The sequence below is a fragment of the Tupaia chinensis genome, unplaced genomic scaffold (assembly GCF_000334495.1).
Source record: "Tupaia chinensis unplaced genomic scaffold, TupChi_1.0 Scaffold000482_1, whole genome shotgun sequence".
Classification (NCBI taxonomy): domain Eukaryota; kingdom Metazoa; phylum Chordata; class Mammalia; order Scandentia; family Tupaiidae; genus Tupaia; species Tupaia belangeri.
In genome coordinates, this window is record NW_006159994.1 from 94,089 (window position 1) to 113,695 (window position 19,607).

The 19,607-nt window shown below is 42.9% G+C and overlaps 2 protein-coding genes across 2 annotated transcripts in view; both read right to left on the bottom strand.

Moving 5' to 3' along the window:
• LOC102475828 (olfactory receptor 7D2) overlaps positions 1-9,237 on the bottom strand; it is a 16,671-nt gene extending 7,434 nt beyond the window's left edge. The window contains exon 1 of the mRNA XM_014590764.2: positions 9,183-9,237. The gene's annotated coding sequence lies outside the window, so the exon portion shown is untranslated. The remainder of the gene's footprint in view (positions 1-9,182) is intronic.
• Positions 4,660-18,788, bottom strand: ZNF317 (zinc finger protein 317). Its single transcript, XM_006156144.2, has 7 exons — positions 18,586-18,788; positions 13,577-13,699; positions 12,884-13,023; positions 11,949-12,075; positions 10,697-10,792; positions 9,183-9,265; positions 4,660-7,864 (listed from the first exon to the last, which is right to left on the bottom strand). Exons 2-7 carry the CDS (start codon positions 13,605-13,607, stop codon positions 6,545-6,547), a joined length of 1,797 nt encoding a protein of 598 aa, XP_006156206.1. The 5' UTR covers positions 13,608-13,699; positions 18,586-18,788; the 3' UTR covers positions 4,660-6,544.
• Positions 18,789-19,607: the final 819 nt, after the last annotated feature.

Genomic DNA, 19,607 nt, shown 5'->3' on the forward strand with positions numbered 1-19,607 from the left:
AGTTAAAGAAATGGCCCTGCTTTATTCAATGCTGAGAGAAGGCACTCTAATCCCCTCAGACTCAGCCTCCAAGGGACACATTTCTTTTTTTCCAAATCTAATAAGAGGCAGTCAGTGATCATTATTTCTTCACTAATGAGGGGGAGAACTTTTAACCAAGACCTGCTAAACGTTCTGTGTATTTGCTCAGGGACATGAAACTGCCCAGAGCACACATAGAAAGGCCTGCATAGAGGCACGAGCAGAAGAGGGAAGCTCTGTGGCCATGCACTCTGAACCAATTGACCCATTAGCTGGTGCAGGCATGAAAGGAGCCAAGAGAGGGTGAAAGGAAGACTGACTTAGCTTAAGCACTGGCTAACTGGTCCCCGTTTCCAGCTGGTGAACTGACTCCATGTCCCTTCTGCAGAAGGCGAACGACTCTCAGGGTGTGGGGAAGGTTATGTAATGTGCTCAAAACTGCAATCTTCTTGATGAGGTAGAGACGACTATTATAAAATGTTATCACAAATGTTAGGTCGAGATAACTGTTTATTGTTATTTTTCAGCCAAAGAGCATGGGCACTTGCTGGTGACACTCTGATAGTGAGAAGGAAAAGTGAGACATTATTACTCTCCTCTAGGGGCGATGGCCACCCTGCCACCCTTCTCTTCTATTCTGCTCCTGGGATTTTTGGCATACTCGCACATGAGCCTGGTGTGATTTTTAAGCCACAAGGTTGGGACTAGATACGTGGTCAGCCATTTGGGAGTCCAGTGCCTTAGCCTCCACACCACTTTGCTGGCCCACCACTCAAGATTTTATAAATATGTTTGGGAGCTTTTTCAAAAAGTTTCTTTCTCTTGCACCAGGATCCCAAGTGTGTGTGCATGCCCAAGATCCCAAGAGGAGAATGGAGAAGGGATTGCAGTGTGGTCATCCCCCCGGGGGGTGATTTTTCACTTTCTCTCTGTCTTTCTGGTGAGCACCTGTGCCCTATAGCAAAAATCTCTCAAAAAAAAAAAAAAAAATTTCTCAAAAAAAAAAAAAAAAAAAGGTTTCTTTCTTTTGGTAGGGGGTGAGGAGGGACAGACAGATACTCCCAACAGGGTCCCCATATCACAACCCATCCCCCAGCCCCAGCCAGCTGTGTCAGGGTATGTACTCAGTGGGTCCCCAGAACACAAATGCAGGATCTTTCCCATGTGGGTCCAGTTGCCTTATGGATTACCGGTTGGCACCTGGGGGCTTTTTTTTTAACAGTTCCAGAATTTTTAAAAGAATTATCATTATTTGAAATTTTGCTATGGAGTATGTGCACTCATGAGAGAGACAGAGAGAGATAGAGAGAGAGTGAGTCACCAGGCCTGGGACTTGAGCCATGGTTGGCCATGTGAGTCCAGTGATTAACTGCCACACCACTTGCTGGCCCTCACAAATGCCATTTCTTTTCTTTTCTTTTCTTTTTTTTAAGAGAGATTTTTGCTATAGGGTGTGCTCACTCAATAGAGAGGCAGAAAGCAAAAAATCACCTCCCTTCCCCTTCTGGGGTAGGGATGGCCATGCCACAATCCCTGGTCCTCTATTCTCTCAGGATCTTGGGCATGCATGCACAAGGGCTGGCATGAGTTTGAAGCAAAAAAACCTCTCAAAAAAAAAAAATCCAGCTCAACTAACACCAGGGGCTCTCAACTCTGGGTGAGGATTGGTGGACGAAGGGACAATTCACGTCCCCGTAGGGTGGACTGGGATACCGTGAGATTTCATCATGCTACTCAGAATGGCACATAGCTGAAAACTTACAAACTTTATTTCTGGAATTTTCCACTTAATATTTTCAGACTGTACTTGACAGCAAGTAACTGAAACTGCAGAAAGCAACACTATGGATAAAGGAAGATTATTGTATATACACAGAACATTTTTCAGCCTTAAAAAAGAAACAACTAGAGTAATTGAATGCATAAAAATGAGAATAATAATAATCTGGAAAAAGTGATGAAAAGCTATTTGATGATGATGATGTGGATAGTAATGTCTTTGCCTTGATTGATATGCAAGGTATTCCTCCTGGAAAAAGAAATGTAACACACTGTAAAGATATATGTGATTCAATGTAATATAAACAAGATTATGCTGATAATAAATAAACAAAATACATTTAATTGATACAATGAAAAGTTATTTGCTGATGATAATGTGTGAGATAATGCCTATGTCTTGACTGATATGCACTACATTAGTGCTGGGAACAAAACCCATGTTTTGTACACTGCAAAGATTTATGGTGACTAAATGTAAATAAACATTCAAAAAGATTAAAAAATAAAAAAATAAAGAAAAACCACCACTCAAAAAAAAAAATAATAATAACTGGGACCAGCAGATGGTATAATGGCTACGCCACTGGACTCCCACACTGAACTCATAATCACACACATAATCGACCATAGTTCAAGCCCTGAACCCAGCAGCTTAAAACTCATGCTATGTGTATGTGAATGTGTGCCCAAAATCCCAAGAGGAGACTGGAGTTGGGATTGCAGCATGGCCATCTCCCCTGGTGGGGAGGGGGATGATTTCTCGCTTTCTATCTCTCTGGTGAGTGCATGTGCCCCATAACAAATCTCTTTAAAAAAAAAACACAAACAAAAACCTTCCAATACATGGGTAAAACTTCAATACATGAATTTTGTGAAATAAGCCAGACACAAATGAACTAATATTTTATGATTTCACTATAACAAATTCATGGGAACAGTAATAGAACAGAGGTTACCATGGGCTAGGGCAGAGAAATGGGGAGTACAGTTTAATGGAATTTCTGTTTGGAATGATGAGAAAAAAGGCACAACATTGTAAGTGTTCTTAATGCCACTGATTTGTACACTTAAAAGTATATTACATCATTATGAAAAAGGGCCAAATACTTTTGTAAAACAAACTGACTTGTAGATTCTAAGACCCTCAATGATCCCTAATAGAATAAATGCAAAGGAAAATACACCAGGACAACAGAATGTCTTTTGGTGTCAAAAGACAAAAGTTACATCAAATTTAGAGATCTCAACTGGTTTTATGATTCTAGGATCAGGCAATGCTTCCTTCTGTAAAAACAGAATTAAGTGTTCCAAAGAGCTGAGAAGAGATTGGTTTGACAGAGAAGAGGTAAAGAAAGCAACTAAGAATGCGAAGCAGGCTGGTAATTTTAGCTACTTTCCAAAGTGAGGATAGGGAGTCAGATTAAGACAGAGGGAATTTAATTATCATGCCAGGTTGAAACTGGTTGTTTAGGAAATTTGGCTGTTACCTCTTATTTTCCTGATTTTCCCAGAAGGTCAGATAAACAGCTTAGTTCCATTCTGATAATGTGGAATTTTAGCATGAATGACTCCATTTTGGTTGAACTCTGTTAAAGCCTAATGCGGGGAGCTTTATTCAAAACAGTGGCCTCCTATAATTTTTACTTAACATGACTCAAACCACTAAAGTTCAAAGGTAAAAATTCCAAAAGAAGCCAGTGAAACAAACACATTACAACTGGGGAATAATGTAAAGGATGGTTCGAATTTCTAATCAGAAATAAAGGAAGTCAAAAGACAAAGAAATAACTTCTTTAAAGTGCTCAGAGAAAATAAGTGATCAATTCAGAGTTTTATACCCAGCCAATATATTTTCAAATATTAAGGTGAAGGAACTTCAAGTAACTAAAAACAATGGCAAGTAAGTAGGCAAATTAAGACAGACAAAAGAGTATAGTGTACACTTCCACTTCCTTATACAACTAACTTGAACTTTCTTTGTTCAGATTCCCCATGTGCAAAACGAATATGCTATTATGCCTCCTTGGGTGTTTATAAAGATGAGCATACTTTTTTTTTTTTGCTATAGGGCACGTGCGCTCGCCAGACAGACAGAAAGCGAGAAATCACCCCCCAGGGGAGATGGTCACGCCACAATCCCTTCTCCTCCATTGTCCTCTCGGGATCTTGGGCACGCACACACACGTGCCCGGCGTGAGTTTCAAGCCACCGGGTCCGGGACGCGAACTGTGGTCGACTATGTGGGAGTCCAGCGACATAGCCATTACGCTAACTGCTGGTTCCCAAGATGAGCATACTTTTAATAAACAAGTCAATAAATAAAAGTTTAAGTACATTCAAGACTTAGAATACAATTTAAAAGCCCAGTTTTAATTAATTTAAAAACCTATATCCAATTAAAAATATACAGGTTATACCACACCTTTAGGTAACAGTTATAAAAAAAAAACTCATCTATTGGCCCAGCCATGGTGGTGTGTGCTACTTAAGACACTGCTCCACAGGCTGGGACAACATAGGAGACTTGGGTTCAATGCCTGGTCCAACCTAAAAAGCTGGATGTGGTGGAATGTACTTGTCATCCCAGTGACCCAGGAGGCAGACATAGGAGAGTCATAAGTTTGAGGTTTGCCTGAGCACCATAGTGAGACCATCTTGGGGGGAAAAAAAGCAACTGGGTATGGTTGCACAGGCCTGTAGTCTTAGCTGAGAGGTTGAAGTAGATTAACCATAACACAGCAAGACCATGTCTACAAGAAAAAAAACTTACCAATGACTGAGTATATGAGTTCCAGATCACATCCAAGTGGGTACAGAACTCTCTTCCCACAAATAAATAAGTAGAAAAACAAAATATCCATTGCAACATAAGCCAATAATTAGTTTTATTTTTCCTCATGTAATAGGAAGCCTAGAAATAACAAATCTAGGGTTGGTATGGACAAAGAAGCCACAGAGGAGGTCAGGATCATGGGGCTTCTCTGCAGTACCTTCTCTTGACTCTGGTTTGCATTCTTATGGTCACAAGCTGCATCTTTAAACACTAGGTAGTAGGTCTTTTTAGAAGGTGAGAAGTAGGGGCAGAGCAAAATACAAAATGTGCAGAGAATCACTCAGATAAGGATGACCCTTTTTCTAGAGCTTTCTTAGAAGTCCACACAGTGACATTTGCTTATATGTCCATGGCCAGGATTATGGGAAACAAATTAAACTAGCTGCAAGAAAACCTGTAAGAGTTTTAAAAATAGTACATGTTCCTAATGGGGTAGAACCTGGATTGTCTTGACATAGAAGATGATAAGAGAGGATACTGAGGAAGCAACCAGAAGTTTATGCCACTCTTGGCTGAAAAGCAGGCCACAAACATACCAAAAGATCCATCTGATGAAGTTATCATGCTCCAAGCACAATGCACTTGAATTAGATACCAGTAACAGGTACTAAAGAATACCCACATGTTACACAGTACAGAACATAATTCTAAATATGCCATTGGCCAAGTTTTCCAAAGGAAGTTAAGACATATCAAGAAGGAAGCTATAGTAAAAATACTATATACAACCTTTTGTGATGAGGCTAAAGTGTTATTTAGAAGAGCATTGAAAGTAAAGACTAAAAATTGAGACAGGGTCTGTTTTCATGATGAGAAACTAATAAATACAACCCCGTATTTACTGGAACACTCTCACTGGGGCTTTTCTCCCCAATGAGCCTTCTCATATACACAAGTGCTGTGACCAAAATCATTTCCACCTAGCTATTATTAGCTGTGGGAGTGCTTATGCATTTCTTGAAAGAAGTGCACTGATTATATTTTAAATTTAAAAAAGAGATTTCTCCTACTGTAGGTGCTCATAAGATTAATTAAAAACTAAGGGTAAATTATACAGCAGGCCATTGAGGGATAGCAGGGAGATTCTTCTCAACCTCAGCAACAGTGGCATTTTGGGGGCATGGAATTATCTGTTGTGGGAGGTCTCCTGTGTATTGTGGGTATTTGGCAGCATCTCACTACATGCTGGTAGCACCTTCCCACAGTCCTGAAAATCAAACCTGTCACCAAATATTGTTACATGTCCTCTGGGCTGCAAAATCAACCCCAGTTGAGAATTGTTGTTCTCATTTTTTCTGTAAAGAGGCAGGCAACAAGTACTTCAGGCCTCATGGATCACCTGTGATTTCTGTCATATATTCTTCCTCTTTAAAAACATAACAACTATTCTTACTTTGCAAGCCATAAGAAAAATGTTTGCTGATCTGTTAGAAACTTTCCACAGTCCTTACACTTTATGGATTTTTCTCTTCGGTGTGATTTCTCTCATGAGGAACAGGGTATGAGACCAAGAATATTTTCCCTGGTCACTGCATTGACAGGGATTCTCCTTAGTGCACTTATTACTCATGCCCAGAAAGTGAGAGGAGGTGCTAATATTATTTTGACATTAAATATCAAGCTAGGGTTTGTTCCCTAAATTCTCATATTTGTTAAGAGTTGCATAGATGCTGAGGACAACTCCATATTACAAAAGTACATTTTCCCCCCAATGTGAGTTCTCACAAAGCTCCTGAATGGTGAGAACATTTCAAGTCTTCTCATCACTATACAAATTGGATTTCTCCCAAGTTATGTGCATTTCTTTGTGCCAAGTAGGGTGAGAGCTTGTGAAGGCATCCTTCCTGCCTTATATCTGTGAGTTTCTTTCTATCTGAGTACTCACATGTCTCTTAAAAGAAAGCAAGCTCACTGGAGCCTTTTCCATATTGATGACACAAAGAGCTTCTCTCCCCGGTGAGTTTTCATGTGACTCCTAAGGGATGAGTGATCGCTGAAGGCTTTCCCACAGGCAAGGCATTCATAGGGTTTCTCCCCGGTGTGTATTCTCCTGTGCACATTAAGGTTAGAGCCTATGCTGAAGGCTTTCCCACAGTGATCGCACTCGTATGGTTTTTCTCCTGTGTGACTTCTCATGTGTGTCTTCAGGGTTGACTGGTTTCTGAAGGCTTTTCCACACTGCCTACATTCAACACGCTTCTTTACAAGATGAATGCTCATATGCCTCCTTCGAGATAGATAATCACCAAAGACCTTCCCACAGGCTGCGCATTCATAGCGTCTCTCTTGAGTGTGTATTTTCCTGTGTGCGGTTAGGTTTGAACTCGCGCTGAAAGCTTTCCCACAGAGATCACACCCATAAGGTTTCTCTCCAGTGTGAGAATTCATGTGCGTCTTAAGGATGGACTGGTTTCTGAAGGCTTTCCCACACTGGCGACATTCGACAGGTTTCTTGACAATATGAATTCTCATGTGTTTCCTTCGTGATAAGAGGTCACCAAAGGATTTCCCACATTCTTTACATTCATAGGTTTTCTCCACCATATGGTTCTTCTTATGCAAGTTAAAGTTTGACTTCCACCGGAAGGCTTTCCCACATTGTGTGCATTCGTAGGGTTTCTCCCCAGTGTGATTCCGGACATGCTCTTTGAGGTGTGAGGGGTGCTGGAAAGCTTTCCCACAGTCGTGACATTCGTAGGGCCTCTCTCCAGTATGCGTTCGCTTGTGTGCGATGAGGTGGCAGCTCCGACCGTAGGCTTTCCCACACTGATCGCACTTGTAAGGTCTCTCGCCAGTGTGGACCCTCATGTGGATCTTCAGGGCAGAGAGGGTCCGGAATGCGTTTCCACACTGACTGCAGTCAAACGGCTTCTCTTTGAGGTGGGTTCTCGCGTGACTCCGGAGGGCTGAGGGGTCGTTGAAGGCCTTCCCGCAGTCATTGCATTCATAGGGTTTCTCCCCAGTGTGTATCCTCCGGTGCCGTGTGAGTGATGCGCTTGTGGTGAAGGCTTTCTGGCACTGGTGACACTCATGCATCTTCCGCCCATCGTACATGCTCACATGCTGAGTGAGATGTGGCTTGCTTTTGAAAGCCACGCCATAGTCTCGGCGGTGGTAGGGCCTCTTGCCAGTGTGCCGTCCCATTGGCTGAGTAAGGTGAGTGCCCATGCTGAAGACTTCAAACAAGTGGGAGTATTCAGTGGGTTTCTCGCCATGACGAGCTCTGTCCTGTGGGTTAAGAGATGAGCACTGACTAATGCGTTTTTCAGATTTACCATGTCCCTAAGAATCACCCCCACATGGGAACCAGCAGTTAGCATAATGGCTATGTCACTGGATTCCCACATAGTCGACCACAGTTTGCATCCCAGATCCGGTGGCTTAGAACTCACGCTGGGCGCATGTGTGTGCATGCCCAAGATCCCAAGAGGAGAATGGAGGAGAAGGGATTGCGGCGTGACCATCCCCCCTGGGGGGTGATTTCTCAATTTCTGTCTCTATGTCTCTCTCTGTCTGGCGAGCGCACACGCCCTATAGCGAAAACCACTCAAAAAAAAAAAAAATCATCCCCACATGAATTGATATGAATAGAAGTGCATCTTTAGTACTAAAGATGTTATAACTTGCCAAGTAAATGTACTGTTCTTGCCCTACATGGGCTCCATCAAAGAGAACCGGTGAATGCTATGTCATAAGACTCGGTCAGTGTTACTTTCATAAACCTTTTTTTTTTTTTTTGCATACAAAGTTGTTCACTGTTTAAAAACTGAATTTAGGAACAGAAGAGTGGTAATGACACTGTGAGGCTAAGCAACACAGGAAGGTTCAGGCCTGTGTCTAGAGATTTCCCTGGGTAAGCCAGGCACTATGCAGCCACAATCTCACTGGCTGTGGCTGGGAATAGATCATGGTGTCAGAACTCTGTTGGAGGTAATGTCTCTGTCATTCATGGAAGAAATAAATGAATTAACTTTTAAAAAACTGAAAACAGGGCCAGCCCTGTGGCCTAGTAGTTAGGAAGCTGGATCCCACATGGCTGACTACAGGTCCAGTCCAGGCCTAGCAGCTTGAAAAGCACTCAGTGCCATATGTGTGTATGCCCTAAATGCCAACAGGATAGAAAAAAGGAGAAGGGATTGTGGCATGACATCCTATGGTGGGGATACTTTCTCCCTCTCCCTGTCTGTCTCTGGGGAGTACATTACCCTCTAATAATTAAAAAATAAAACTGAATTTAATTTTTAAAAAGTTACAGTCAGAAATAAGAATTTCTTTCTAATCCTACTGGAAAGCAAAACAAAAACTCAGTTGAGTCTCAATACTAAACATCTGAGACACAGTTATGGAAATATTTATTCATCAGAGGCTGAGTGAAGAAGTCTGAGGCCAGGTTCAGGGTCTCCCCAGGTTAGTAATACTCGGTATCTCTATCAGTTTTCTCTTGTGAAATGCCAAAAGTCCTCTTCACTTGAGCTGTTTTTCAAACTCAGCCTGCCTCCATTGCCTCTAATACAGAAGATCCAGAATTATCCCAAGGAAATATTACCATTGTCACACCACTGGATGTTTCCTTCCCAAAAATATCTTCCATAAGAATCGACCACTTCGTTTTAGATGGAGTCTCCCAATCTGAAACAAATTGGAAAAATATGAATTAGCTGGCAAAAGAAAATGATGGGATGATGGTGACAAACAGGTAGATATTTTTTACAAATACTAACCCTACACAGGAAAGGTGATGTCAAAGGGAAGAACTCGCAAGTGAGCAACAATTGTTAAAAATCTGGCTGACTGAGATATATGGCAATGACAGGTAAAAATTTAGGTCAATTTAGACTGGGTCAGCCCTGTCACTTAATGGTTAAGGAAGTTGGATACCATGTGGCTGACTGTGCGGCCTGAATCCTGGCCCTTGTACCATGATAAATAAACTGGGTGCATGTGCTCAAAAACCTGACAGGATGGGGCCAACAGATGGCATAATGGTTACATCACTGGACTCCCATGTAGTTGACATTGGTTTCAGTCCTAGACCAGGCAGCTTAAACTCATGCCGGGCATGTGAGCGTGCGTGCCCAAGATCCCAAGAGGAGAATGGATTGCGTCATGGCCATCCCCCCGGGTGTGTGTGTGTGTGTGTGTGTGATTTCTTGCTTCCTGTCTCTTTCTGGAGAATAATACATGCACCCTATAGCAAAAACCTTTAGGAAAAAAAAAAAAATCCTGACAGGATGGTGAAACAGAGGAGGGATGGTGGGGTGACCAAGCCTGGCTGGGAGATGCCTTCTCTCTCTCTCTCTCTATCTCTCTCTCTCTCTCCCCCTGGGGAGAACATGTGCCCTCCAAGAGATAAGAAAGTTCAGGCTGACATTAATAAAGACAGGAGGGTGTAACTGGGAATGTCAAATACAAATGAATGGGACAACAAGCCCACATAAAGACATCAAATTCAGGGACAGCAGGTGCCATGGTAGGTTAAGGTGACTGGATCCCACATGGCTGTCTGCAGTTTGAGTCTCAGATCTGGTGGCATGGAAAACATGCCAGCACATGTGTATGCATGCTGAAAATACCGAGGAGAATAGAAAAGGGAGTGTGGCACGATCATTCCTCTGGGTAGTGATTTCTCGCTTTCTCTTTCTCTGTCTCTCTCCAGTGAGTGCTTGTGTCCTATAGCAGAAACTAAAACGAAAACAAAACAAAAAGAGAGACACTGAATTAAAAAAAAAAAAAAAGAGATATGGAGATGGAAGAACTTGGGAGAGAATGGATGGGCAGTACTAGGGGGTGGGGATGGCAAGGGAATCTTCAAAATGATCATGGAGAATGCATATTATGAAAATATTGTGCATAGATTTTTTAAAAATTTTGCACCAAAATAAATGTGTGTACTTTAATTCTATTTTTTCATGAACTTTTTAAATGTGAAGTTCCCTCATATTTTCCAATTTCTCTGGATGATTGTTTCCTCATGTACCTCCTGTTCCACCCCAATCTTTGAATAACGCTGACATTCAGTCGAAAGTGCAAACTTCAAAAGTTTGTGTGGTGCTCACTCACCTGTACAGGGGCCTCGGTGAACCCCCCTCTCCTCCGTCCTTAGCTCCTCCTCTTGTTCCAGGTGTGAGATGAGGCTGGGCTTGCCAACCTGATACCCTGCTCATGAGGAAAGGAGGCACACATTGAGGACACAAAATGATGGTGCCACATTTCTAAGAAAAAGCCTTTCATAAAGAACAAAGCCACAGGGGTCAGACAGTGGCACAGAGGTCATACAATGCTCTGTGATGCTGGACCCACATGGGGAGGTTCGAAGTTTGAGTTCCAAAGCCTCCCTGAGCATAGCGGGTAGCCAAGATCTGTGCTGGCTGAGGCTGGGGGTGGCTCATTGTGTGAAGATCCCATTGGGAGTCCCTGTCTCTCTGTCTCTTGTTCTCTGTCAAGGAAGAAGTAGCTTAAAAAAAAAATGAAAAAAGAAAGACGTGACCAGCAGATGGTGTAGTGGTTACATTGCTGGACTTGCTGACTATGGTTCAAGTCCCAGACCTAGAGGGTTGAAAATCACATCTGGTGTGTATGCATGTGTGCCCAAAATCCCAGGAGGAGAATGGAGGGACTGTGATGTGGCTGCCCCCTGCTGGGGAGTGATTTCTCACTTTCCTTTTCACAGTCTCTGTCTCTGGCAAGTATATGTACCATAAGGCAAAAACCGAAAAAAAAAAAAAAAAAGAAGAAAAAAAAAGAAACAAAGAAGCCACAAATACCCACACGTTTACTCTCCAAAAGAATGAGGATGGCTCATCTTGAAAACCTACACCAGAGTTGGGAACCAGCAGTTAGCGTAATGGCTATATGTCGCTGGACTCCCACGTAGTCGACCGTGGGTCAAGTCTTGGACCGGGTGACTTAAAACTCACTCCGGGCACGTGTGCGTGCGTGCTCAAGATCCTGAGAGGAGAATGGAGGAGAAGGGATTGCGGCGTGGCCACCCCCCCTGAAGGGTGATTTCTCGCTTTCTGTCTCTCTCTGTCTGGCGAGCGCACGTGCCCTATAGTGAAAACCTCTCCAAAAAAAAAGAGAGAGAGAGAGAAAAGAAAACCTACACCAGAGTTCAGACACACACACACACAGTTGAGAACTGCCATGGTTAATGTGATGGAAAGGTCTCAGACCCATGGGAGACGCCATGCAGGTGGGTACCAGGTCTGCTCATTCACAGTCAGGTTTCAAACTGCACATAGTTCCTGGGTCACAGCAAACACTTCGAACATCTGACGTGGGAAGGAATAAACGGAGATGCTGCCAGCCCTACCTAATGAAGTCAGGTTGCTGTAGTTCTCCAGCATCACATCCTTGTACAGTTTCCTCTGCGAGGAATCCAGCAAGGGCCACTCCTTGTCAGTGAAGTCCACAGCAATGTCCTGGAAAGTCACTGACTCCTGAAACAGGACATGCATTTGGGCTCAGTGGGAAACCAGCCTATCCGTACTCACAGAAAGATGACCACGCCTGGGCCAGTCCGAGGCCTGGCAGTTAAGGCAGCTGGATCCCACATGGACAACCATGCAGTTAGAGTCTTGGGATTGGCAGCCTGAGAAACACGCGTGGTATGTATAGGCACATGCCCAAAATCCCAAAAGGAGGATAAGGTGGAAGAGAAGGGATTGTGGTGTGATCGTTCTCCATGGTGAGGGTGCTTTCTCGCCTTCCCTACCTCCTCCTCCCTCTCTTCTGTCTCTGCCTGGCAAGCACATGTGTCTTCTGACAAATTAAAAAAATAAAATAAAATAAAATAAAATAAAGATAGCTGGGCCTGGAGATTGGGCATGAAAGGCCCAATTTAGGATTTCCAGATGGTGTATTAAAAATCTCAACTTTTACTCTAGAATCCAGTCCTCAGGTAGCCTCTCTTCCTAGGAGATCTGGTCTCATCTCATCACTTTAAATCCAACTCTTTACAAGAAACCAATCTTTATCACTGCATCTAGCCTGGTGTGCGAATTTTTTTTATTTCCGCTCTCTGGGGTTGGGTACTCTGTAAGCATGACCAGCCATGTGCTCCATAAATCATTACCCCTAACCCTCAACACAAAGACAGCCCCTCAATATTCCCTGACTTTCTCTCTTGGGTCCTGACCAAATACTTATCAGCCTGGATGAAGATCTCTGAAAGAATTCCAACAAGTGATGGTAGGGCCTTCTAAAAGTGCCTCTCCTACCTTCAAGGGCCCTGAAATCTTGGTGTACCTGGGAGCCAACAATGGTTGGTGTCTGAGGCTTTAGAACATGACAAGCAAACAGATCCAAAGTCTGGGTACAGGAATGGTCTTTTGACGGGAGAGATAATTCTGACTCCTGGAGACAGGCAGGGTCTTGGGTAGACACAGCTAGAGGAGAAAAGAGAATCTATGAGAATCAAAAACCACCCTACATCACATTTGCAAACCAGGGAATTGCTTCACACTCTGAATGTCCACATCCCCATGTCTTTCTTGCTCACGCGCTCACATGCATGCGCACCATGTTTTATAACAAGCCAGATCAGCCCTGCTCCACTCAAAACCAGAAAAGAAAGTGGTGGGCCTATATACCCATGAGAAATGATACATATCCCCAGCTTCAGTAAAGAAATTATAGTTCTAAGTGGTAGAACACCACCTTGCTCAAATTTATTGAAATGACATATGGGATAATGCAGGGTCATTTACCACCTGTGTCCCTTCACATACCAACCACACACATGCTCTCCCTTTCCCAAACTCACAAAGATCCTGAAGCAGACTCAGATACTTGAGTGGCTCCTGGGGCTGTGCCCACCACTTTTCAGCTCACTTACTCTCCAGAAGCAGCCCTCCCTATGGCTGTACTTTCCTTTCTCAGGAAGTGGTCGAGGCCATATAGGCCCGATTTCTGAGGGTGTACATGGATCCAGGGACTTACCAAATGTGGGAGACAGACCGAGTGCTGCCATCCTGTGAGAATGATGGTCAATTTGCCTCAACAAAGAACTGGGAGGACCAGGAAGCTACTCCCTTGTTTTCATGGGACTCTCCAAACAGGCATCTGTAGTCAAGGAAAGAGCACCAGTAATGAGAGGCTGGCTGGCTCACTTGCTCACTGAGGACAATTCTGAGTTTTGCTTTTTGGACTCTCCTCTTTTGACTACCAAGTCCTGGATTATCCTAGACCTTTATTTATTTATTTTTAAAATTGCCATAGGGTGTATGAGCTCATGAGAGAAAGAGAGAGACAGAAGCAAAGAAAGGAGAGAAAGCATTCCCCAATGGTGTGTGGTCATGCCACAATCCCTTCTTTTTCCTCCATTTTTCTATTCTATCAGGATTTGGGGCATGCATGCACACATGCCTGGTGTGTTTCTTGTAGCCACTGAGATTGGGATCAGTTGGGCAATGAGAAGAGGAGGTTAGGGAGCAACAGGGTAGAGAGGTATGTATGGCCAGGAATATCTCTAGAGTGGGAGAGTTAATGTGAGAAGAAAGCTGTGTAGGAAGTTTTACCTAGTGAGCAGATTTCTGAATCACTATCTGGAAGATGAGGCTGATTTTAGTCTTCTCTTTAAAAATTTTGCTATAGAGTATGTGTACCCACTGGACAGAGAGAGAGAATTGAGAAAACATCCCTCAGGGGCATGGCCACATTAGAGAAGGTAATTCCTTCTCCTCCATTCTCTTCCTAGGATTCTGGGCATGCATACACATGCACCTAGAATGTTTTTAAAGTCTCTGGGTCTGGGACTTGAACTGTGCAGTCAGCCATGTGAGATCAAGCTGCCTCAACCACCATGCCACTGGTTGGCCCTATTGCTCGGTTGAGTTTTAATTTTTTACATTAAGATTCTTCTACTGTTTTATTGAAAGTCCCTTGAAAGTCTACTGATTCTAGGTGACATTAAGGAAAAAACCTTGCTTGCCAAATTGATGAATTACTTTTTTTTCCAAATTAAAAACTAGACTAGAAATACAAAATATATGTATAGAGATAGAACACAATCTTATAGTTTATTAACTTAAAAATAGGAGGTAAGGCTGGTGGATTTCATAGGCTTTAGTTAACTGTTAGTTACCAAATATCAGCACCACCTGCTTCCTAGAAATATGAAAACAAATCACATGTAATTAAAAAGAAGTTTTTAAAATAATTATTTTATTTAATTATTATTATCATTTTTAAATTTGACCAGAAAGAAGGAGAGAAAGGGAGAAGGTAAGCCGTCAGATCCAGGACTTGAACTGTGGTCAGCCATATGGGATTCCAGCACTTTCATCACTACGCCACCTGCCAGCCCCAATCACTTGTAATTTAAAAATGAAAAAAAAAAAAAAGTGTGTCTTAGTCCTTTTTCATATGGGTAATAGAAAAACCCGATATGGGTGATTTATAATGAAAATAAATAGAGGCTAATTAGTAAAAATCAAATTCTGGTGGCTTCAAAGGTGTAGGACTACCACATGGCCGATAGAAGCACCAAAGATAGAGCACCAAGGATAGAGGGTATGCGTAGAGAGAGCAGCTGCAGGTATCTCTCTCTTTTTTTATAGCAACAAGCTCTCAGGAGAAATAACCCCTTCTCATGAGATATGGAGCTCACTAGGTCTCATGAGACATCATTAATTTACTCTTGAGATTTTTGCCTCCATGCAATCAACCACCAGGAGCCAATTGCTTCTCACTAGGTTTTACCACCTTAGAACACCAAATTCCAAAACACAAAACTTTGGGGGACAAACCATAACCAAAATCAGAACAGCAAGTAAGTTAAAAAAATAAAAAGCATCCCAAAAGACAATTTATGAAAATATGGGTGAAGCAATACAGTAATGGTAACTGAATTCTTCTCTGTCAGTTTTACCATGAAGATGAATGGCACTGCCTTCGGTTGGGACCCATGTTGTATGTTAAGCAACATCTGATGTTGGGTCTTCCTGAAAACCACAATGAGCCAATCAGATGAGCACAAGTAGTGCTACCACAGGAGTAGAAACAGACTTAAGAGTTTGGGTAACTTTTGGAAAAGTAACAGCAAACAGCAAAAACAAAAACAAAACACCTCAAAGCATAGGCAACAAAAGTAGAAATAAACAAATGGGACTATATCAAACTAGAAAGCATCTGCATAGCAAAGGAAATAATGAATAGAGTGAAGAAACAACTCACAGAATGGGAGAAAATATTTTCACATTGTCCATCTGACAAAGGATTAACAACCAGAATATATGAGAAACTCAAACAACTCACAACACACAAAAAAACAAATAAATAAACAAAGAAACAAAAACATGAATAACTTAACTAAAAAATGGGCAGTGATCTGAGCAAACAGTTCTCAAAAGACAAGAAGGCCAAAAAATATGAAAAAACGCTCAGGATTACTAAGTGAAATGCAAACCAATACCACAATGAGTATTTATCTCACTCCGGTTAGAATGGCTATCATAGAGCCAGCAGGTGGCATGGTAGTTAAGGTGCTGGACTCCCACATGGCAGATTGTGGTTCAAGTCCTTGACCTGGAGGCTGAAAAACTGCACTAGGCGCATGTGCATGTGTGCTCAAAATCACAGGCAGAAAATAGAGAATGGATTGTGGCATGGCCATTCGTGTGGGGGAGGGGGGAATTTCTCACTTTCCTTCCCACTGTCTTTCTTTCTGCCAAGCACACATGCCCTAGGGCAAAAATGCTAAAAGGGGGAAAAATAGCTATTCTAAAAAAGATGAAAAATACAGGTGCCTTTAACCACCATGCCACCTGCTGGCATGGTGGTTAAAGGTGCTGGATTCCCACATGGCTGACCACAGTTGAAGTTCCAGACCTGGCAACTTGCTTCCTCGTTTTCTTCTCTCTCTCTCTCTCTCTCTCTCTCTCTGGTAAAATTAAAAAAGAAGAAGAAGAAGGAAGAAGGAAGAAGGAAGGAGGAGAAGAAGAAGAGGAAGGAAGAAGAAGAAGGAGAAAATAATATAAATGAAATTAAATAAATAAATAAATCTTTTTTTTCAATCTTTTTTTTTTTTTTTTTTTTTTTAAGGTGAAAAATAGGTGCCATTAGGTGACATGGTAGTTAAGGCACTGGATTCCCACATGGCTAATCACAGTTCGAATCCTAGACCTGGCAGCTTGAAAATCAAAGTAGGTGCTTGTGTGTGCATGCTCAAAATCCAGGAGTAGGGACTGTGGCATGGCCATCCGCCAAGGGCTGATTTCTCACTTTCCTTCTCTCTGTCTCTTTCTAGTGAGTGTATAGGCCCTATGGCAAAAACCTAAAAAGACCACAAAACAAAACAAAACAAAACAAAACACAAAATGCTGGAGAGGACAAGTGATTGGGGCACTGTTTTATACTATTGGCAGGAAAACAAATTATTACAGTCATATGGAAAATCTTAGGGAGATTCCTCAAGAATCTAAAAACAGAGGTGCCATATGACCCAGCAGTCCCATTACTAGGCATATAAGCAAAGGAAAGGACATCAGTGTGTGGTAAAGATTTCTGCACCTCAATTCACAACAAACAGGATACGGAAGCAACCTAAGTGTCCATCAACAGAAGAATGAGTTAAAAAAAGTGGTGTGTGTGTGTGTGTTTGTGGGTGGGGGAGAGGTCTGGCCCCTTAGTGCAGTGGTTAAATGCTGTGCATAGGGAGCCAGATTCCACACTGTCAACTATGGGTTTGAATTTTGGCCCTGGAAGCTTGAACAGCATGCTGGGTGCACATGCACATGTGTCTAAAGTCCTGAGGGGATGGGGAAATGGAAGAAAAAGGATTGTGGCATGACTATGACCCATTGGGGACATGTACCTTAAATAATTAAGAGTGAATCCAGGGACCAGTAGATGGTTACATTACTGGACTCCTATGGAGTTGACTGTGGTTCAAGTCCTAGACCTGGCAGCTTAAAACTCATGGTGGGTGTGTGGGTGTGTGCCCAAGATCCTGAGAGGAGAATGGAGAAGGGAATGCATCCTGGCCATCCCCCTCTGCAGGCTGATTTCTTGTATCCTGTCTCTCTGTCTTATGGGCGAGTGCACCTATAGCAAAAAATAAAAAAGCGAGTCCACTTACAAATAAATACCGAAAACATAGATAAGCAGTAAAAGAAAATTATTAGGAACAAGACAGTACTGTTTAGAGGAGGCACATATTCCTGAGGTCTAATAATCTTTTGATCTGGCTTCTGGATTCGCTTTATCGTTGTCCTTTTCACTATGTGTGTAAGTGTGTGTGTGTAAGTGTGTGTGTATGTAAGACAAAGAGAATAAGTGAGAGAGAAAAATAATATAATTCTTCTGTTTTTGCATGTATGGCCTATTTTCCAATTTAAAACTATCTGAAAGGAAATGACACAAGATTATAAAATTCGATGCAAAATATCAGTAATCATAATCATTATTAATGGATTACCTCTCAAGTAACAGGCTGTTGAACTGGATTTTAAATCTACTTACAGGCTATGTACACAAGACAATTAAATGAAATAAACGCACGCAAGTGAAAAGTACTGAAAAAACGTTTAAGAAGTACTCAAGTTAAATGCTAACAACAAAAACCACTATGCCTCTGTCAGCATCACACAAAACTGACTACAGAGCACAGAAAGGTGGTTTATCCTTGCTGTCTCCAGTTCCTGCCCCATCCGTCCCCCCCAGATCTCCCCAACTCACTTCGCACAGGCATTTCCGCCCCCACCAGAAGGACTCGGGGCTTTCTACGACCAGATGTCTTGCCTGTCACTAAACGCAGTGGTGGCCTTTCGGTCCCAGCGTCATCAGCCTTGCATATCGCTGATCGCAGGGTGTAAACGCACTCCTCGTCTGGCTGCCTGGCTTCCTAGTCCTCGACCCTTGCACCCCCAAAGCCTCCCCACTTGGTGGGCCTCTCCTGTCCTCAGGAACGCCGGGGGGTAAAGGGTTAAGTGAGCAAAGGGGGGGCTTACATTTTTGGGGGTACAATCGGGCGGAGCGGAGGTCTCAGAAGCGGCTGCCGAGGAGAGGAGACGTTCATACGGAAGGTCCCGACGGCCGCGGGGAAGCGGAGGGTCCCCAACGGGTCCAAGGAAGCCACCGCGGACTCTTCTTTTGCCCATGTGTCGTGTTACGGTCGCCTCCCGAGAGTAATGGCTTCCGCTTCACTTCCGCCTTCCACATCTCGCGGGACTTTATTGGCCGGCTCTGACCAGGAAGCGAGAGCAGAGAGGATTCTGGGAAATGTAGTTCTTAAGCTTTGACACGCATGCCGGCGGTTCTCCAGTGGAAGCTGACGATCCAGCACATTTCTTCAACTTCTAATTGTCCCCAAGGCTCAGTCCTAAGCCTCTTCTTCCTTCTATAACCCTTCACTCAGCGCTAGCAGAGAATCTCACCGCTCTAGGTGCTAATTGTACACTAAGACTCTCGAATGTCCAACTACAGCCCACCGTCTCAATTCCAGACTGCCCAAGGTCTTGGGGTTTTGGACATGCATGCATACACACACCCGGTGTAATTTTTAAGCTGCCAGGTCTGAAAATTGAACCGTGGTCGACCATGTGGGAGTCCAGTGCCTTAACCACCATGCCACCTGATGGCCCCAATTCTCTGCTTCTTAAGACAGTCTTAGAGAAAGACACGGGCAAAGGAGAAATTAAAAGCGGTAAACATGCAGCTGAGACCATTCATGGAAAGTTAAAAATCTGGGGATGGCAACTTTGTAGAACCCCAGCAGTTGAACTTCTCCTATGGTTACCAAGAAAATGCTCATCTTACCTCCAACAAAAGAGAAGCTCAATTGTTCTGATTTCTTCTGCGAATAGTAGCAGAATTCAACAACATAGTCTATATACTGTAATATAAGAAGTTGGGGCCTTCCTTTTTATTTTAAATAGTTATTTATTTAATTTTACTTTTAAATCATTATTATTATTTTTAAGTTGGCTGTAGGACACACATGCTCACAGGAAAGAGAAAGAGAGAGGGAAAG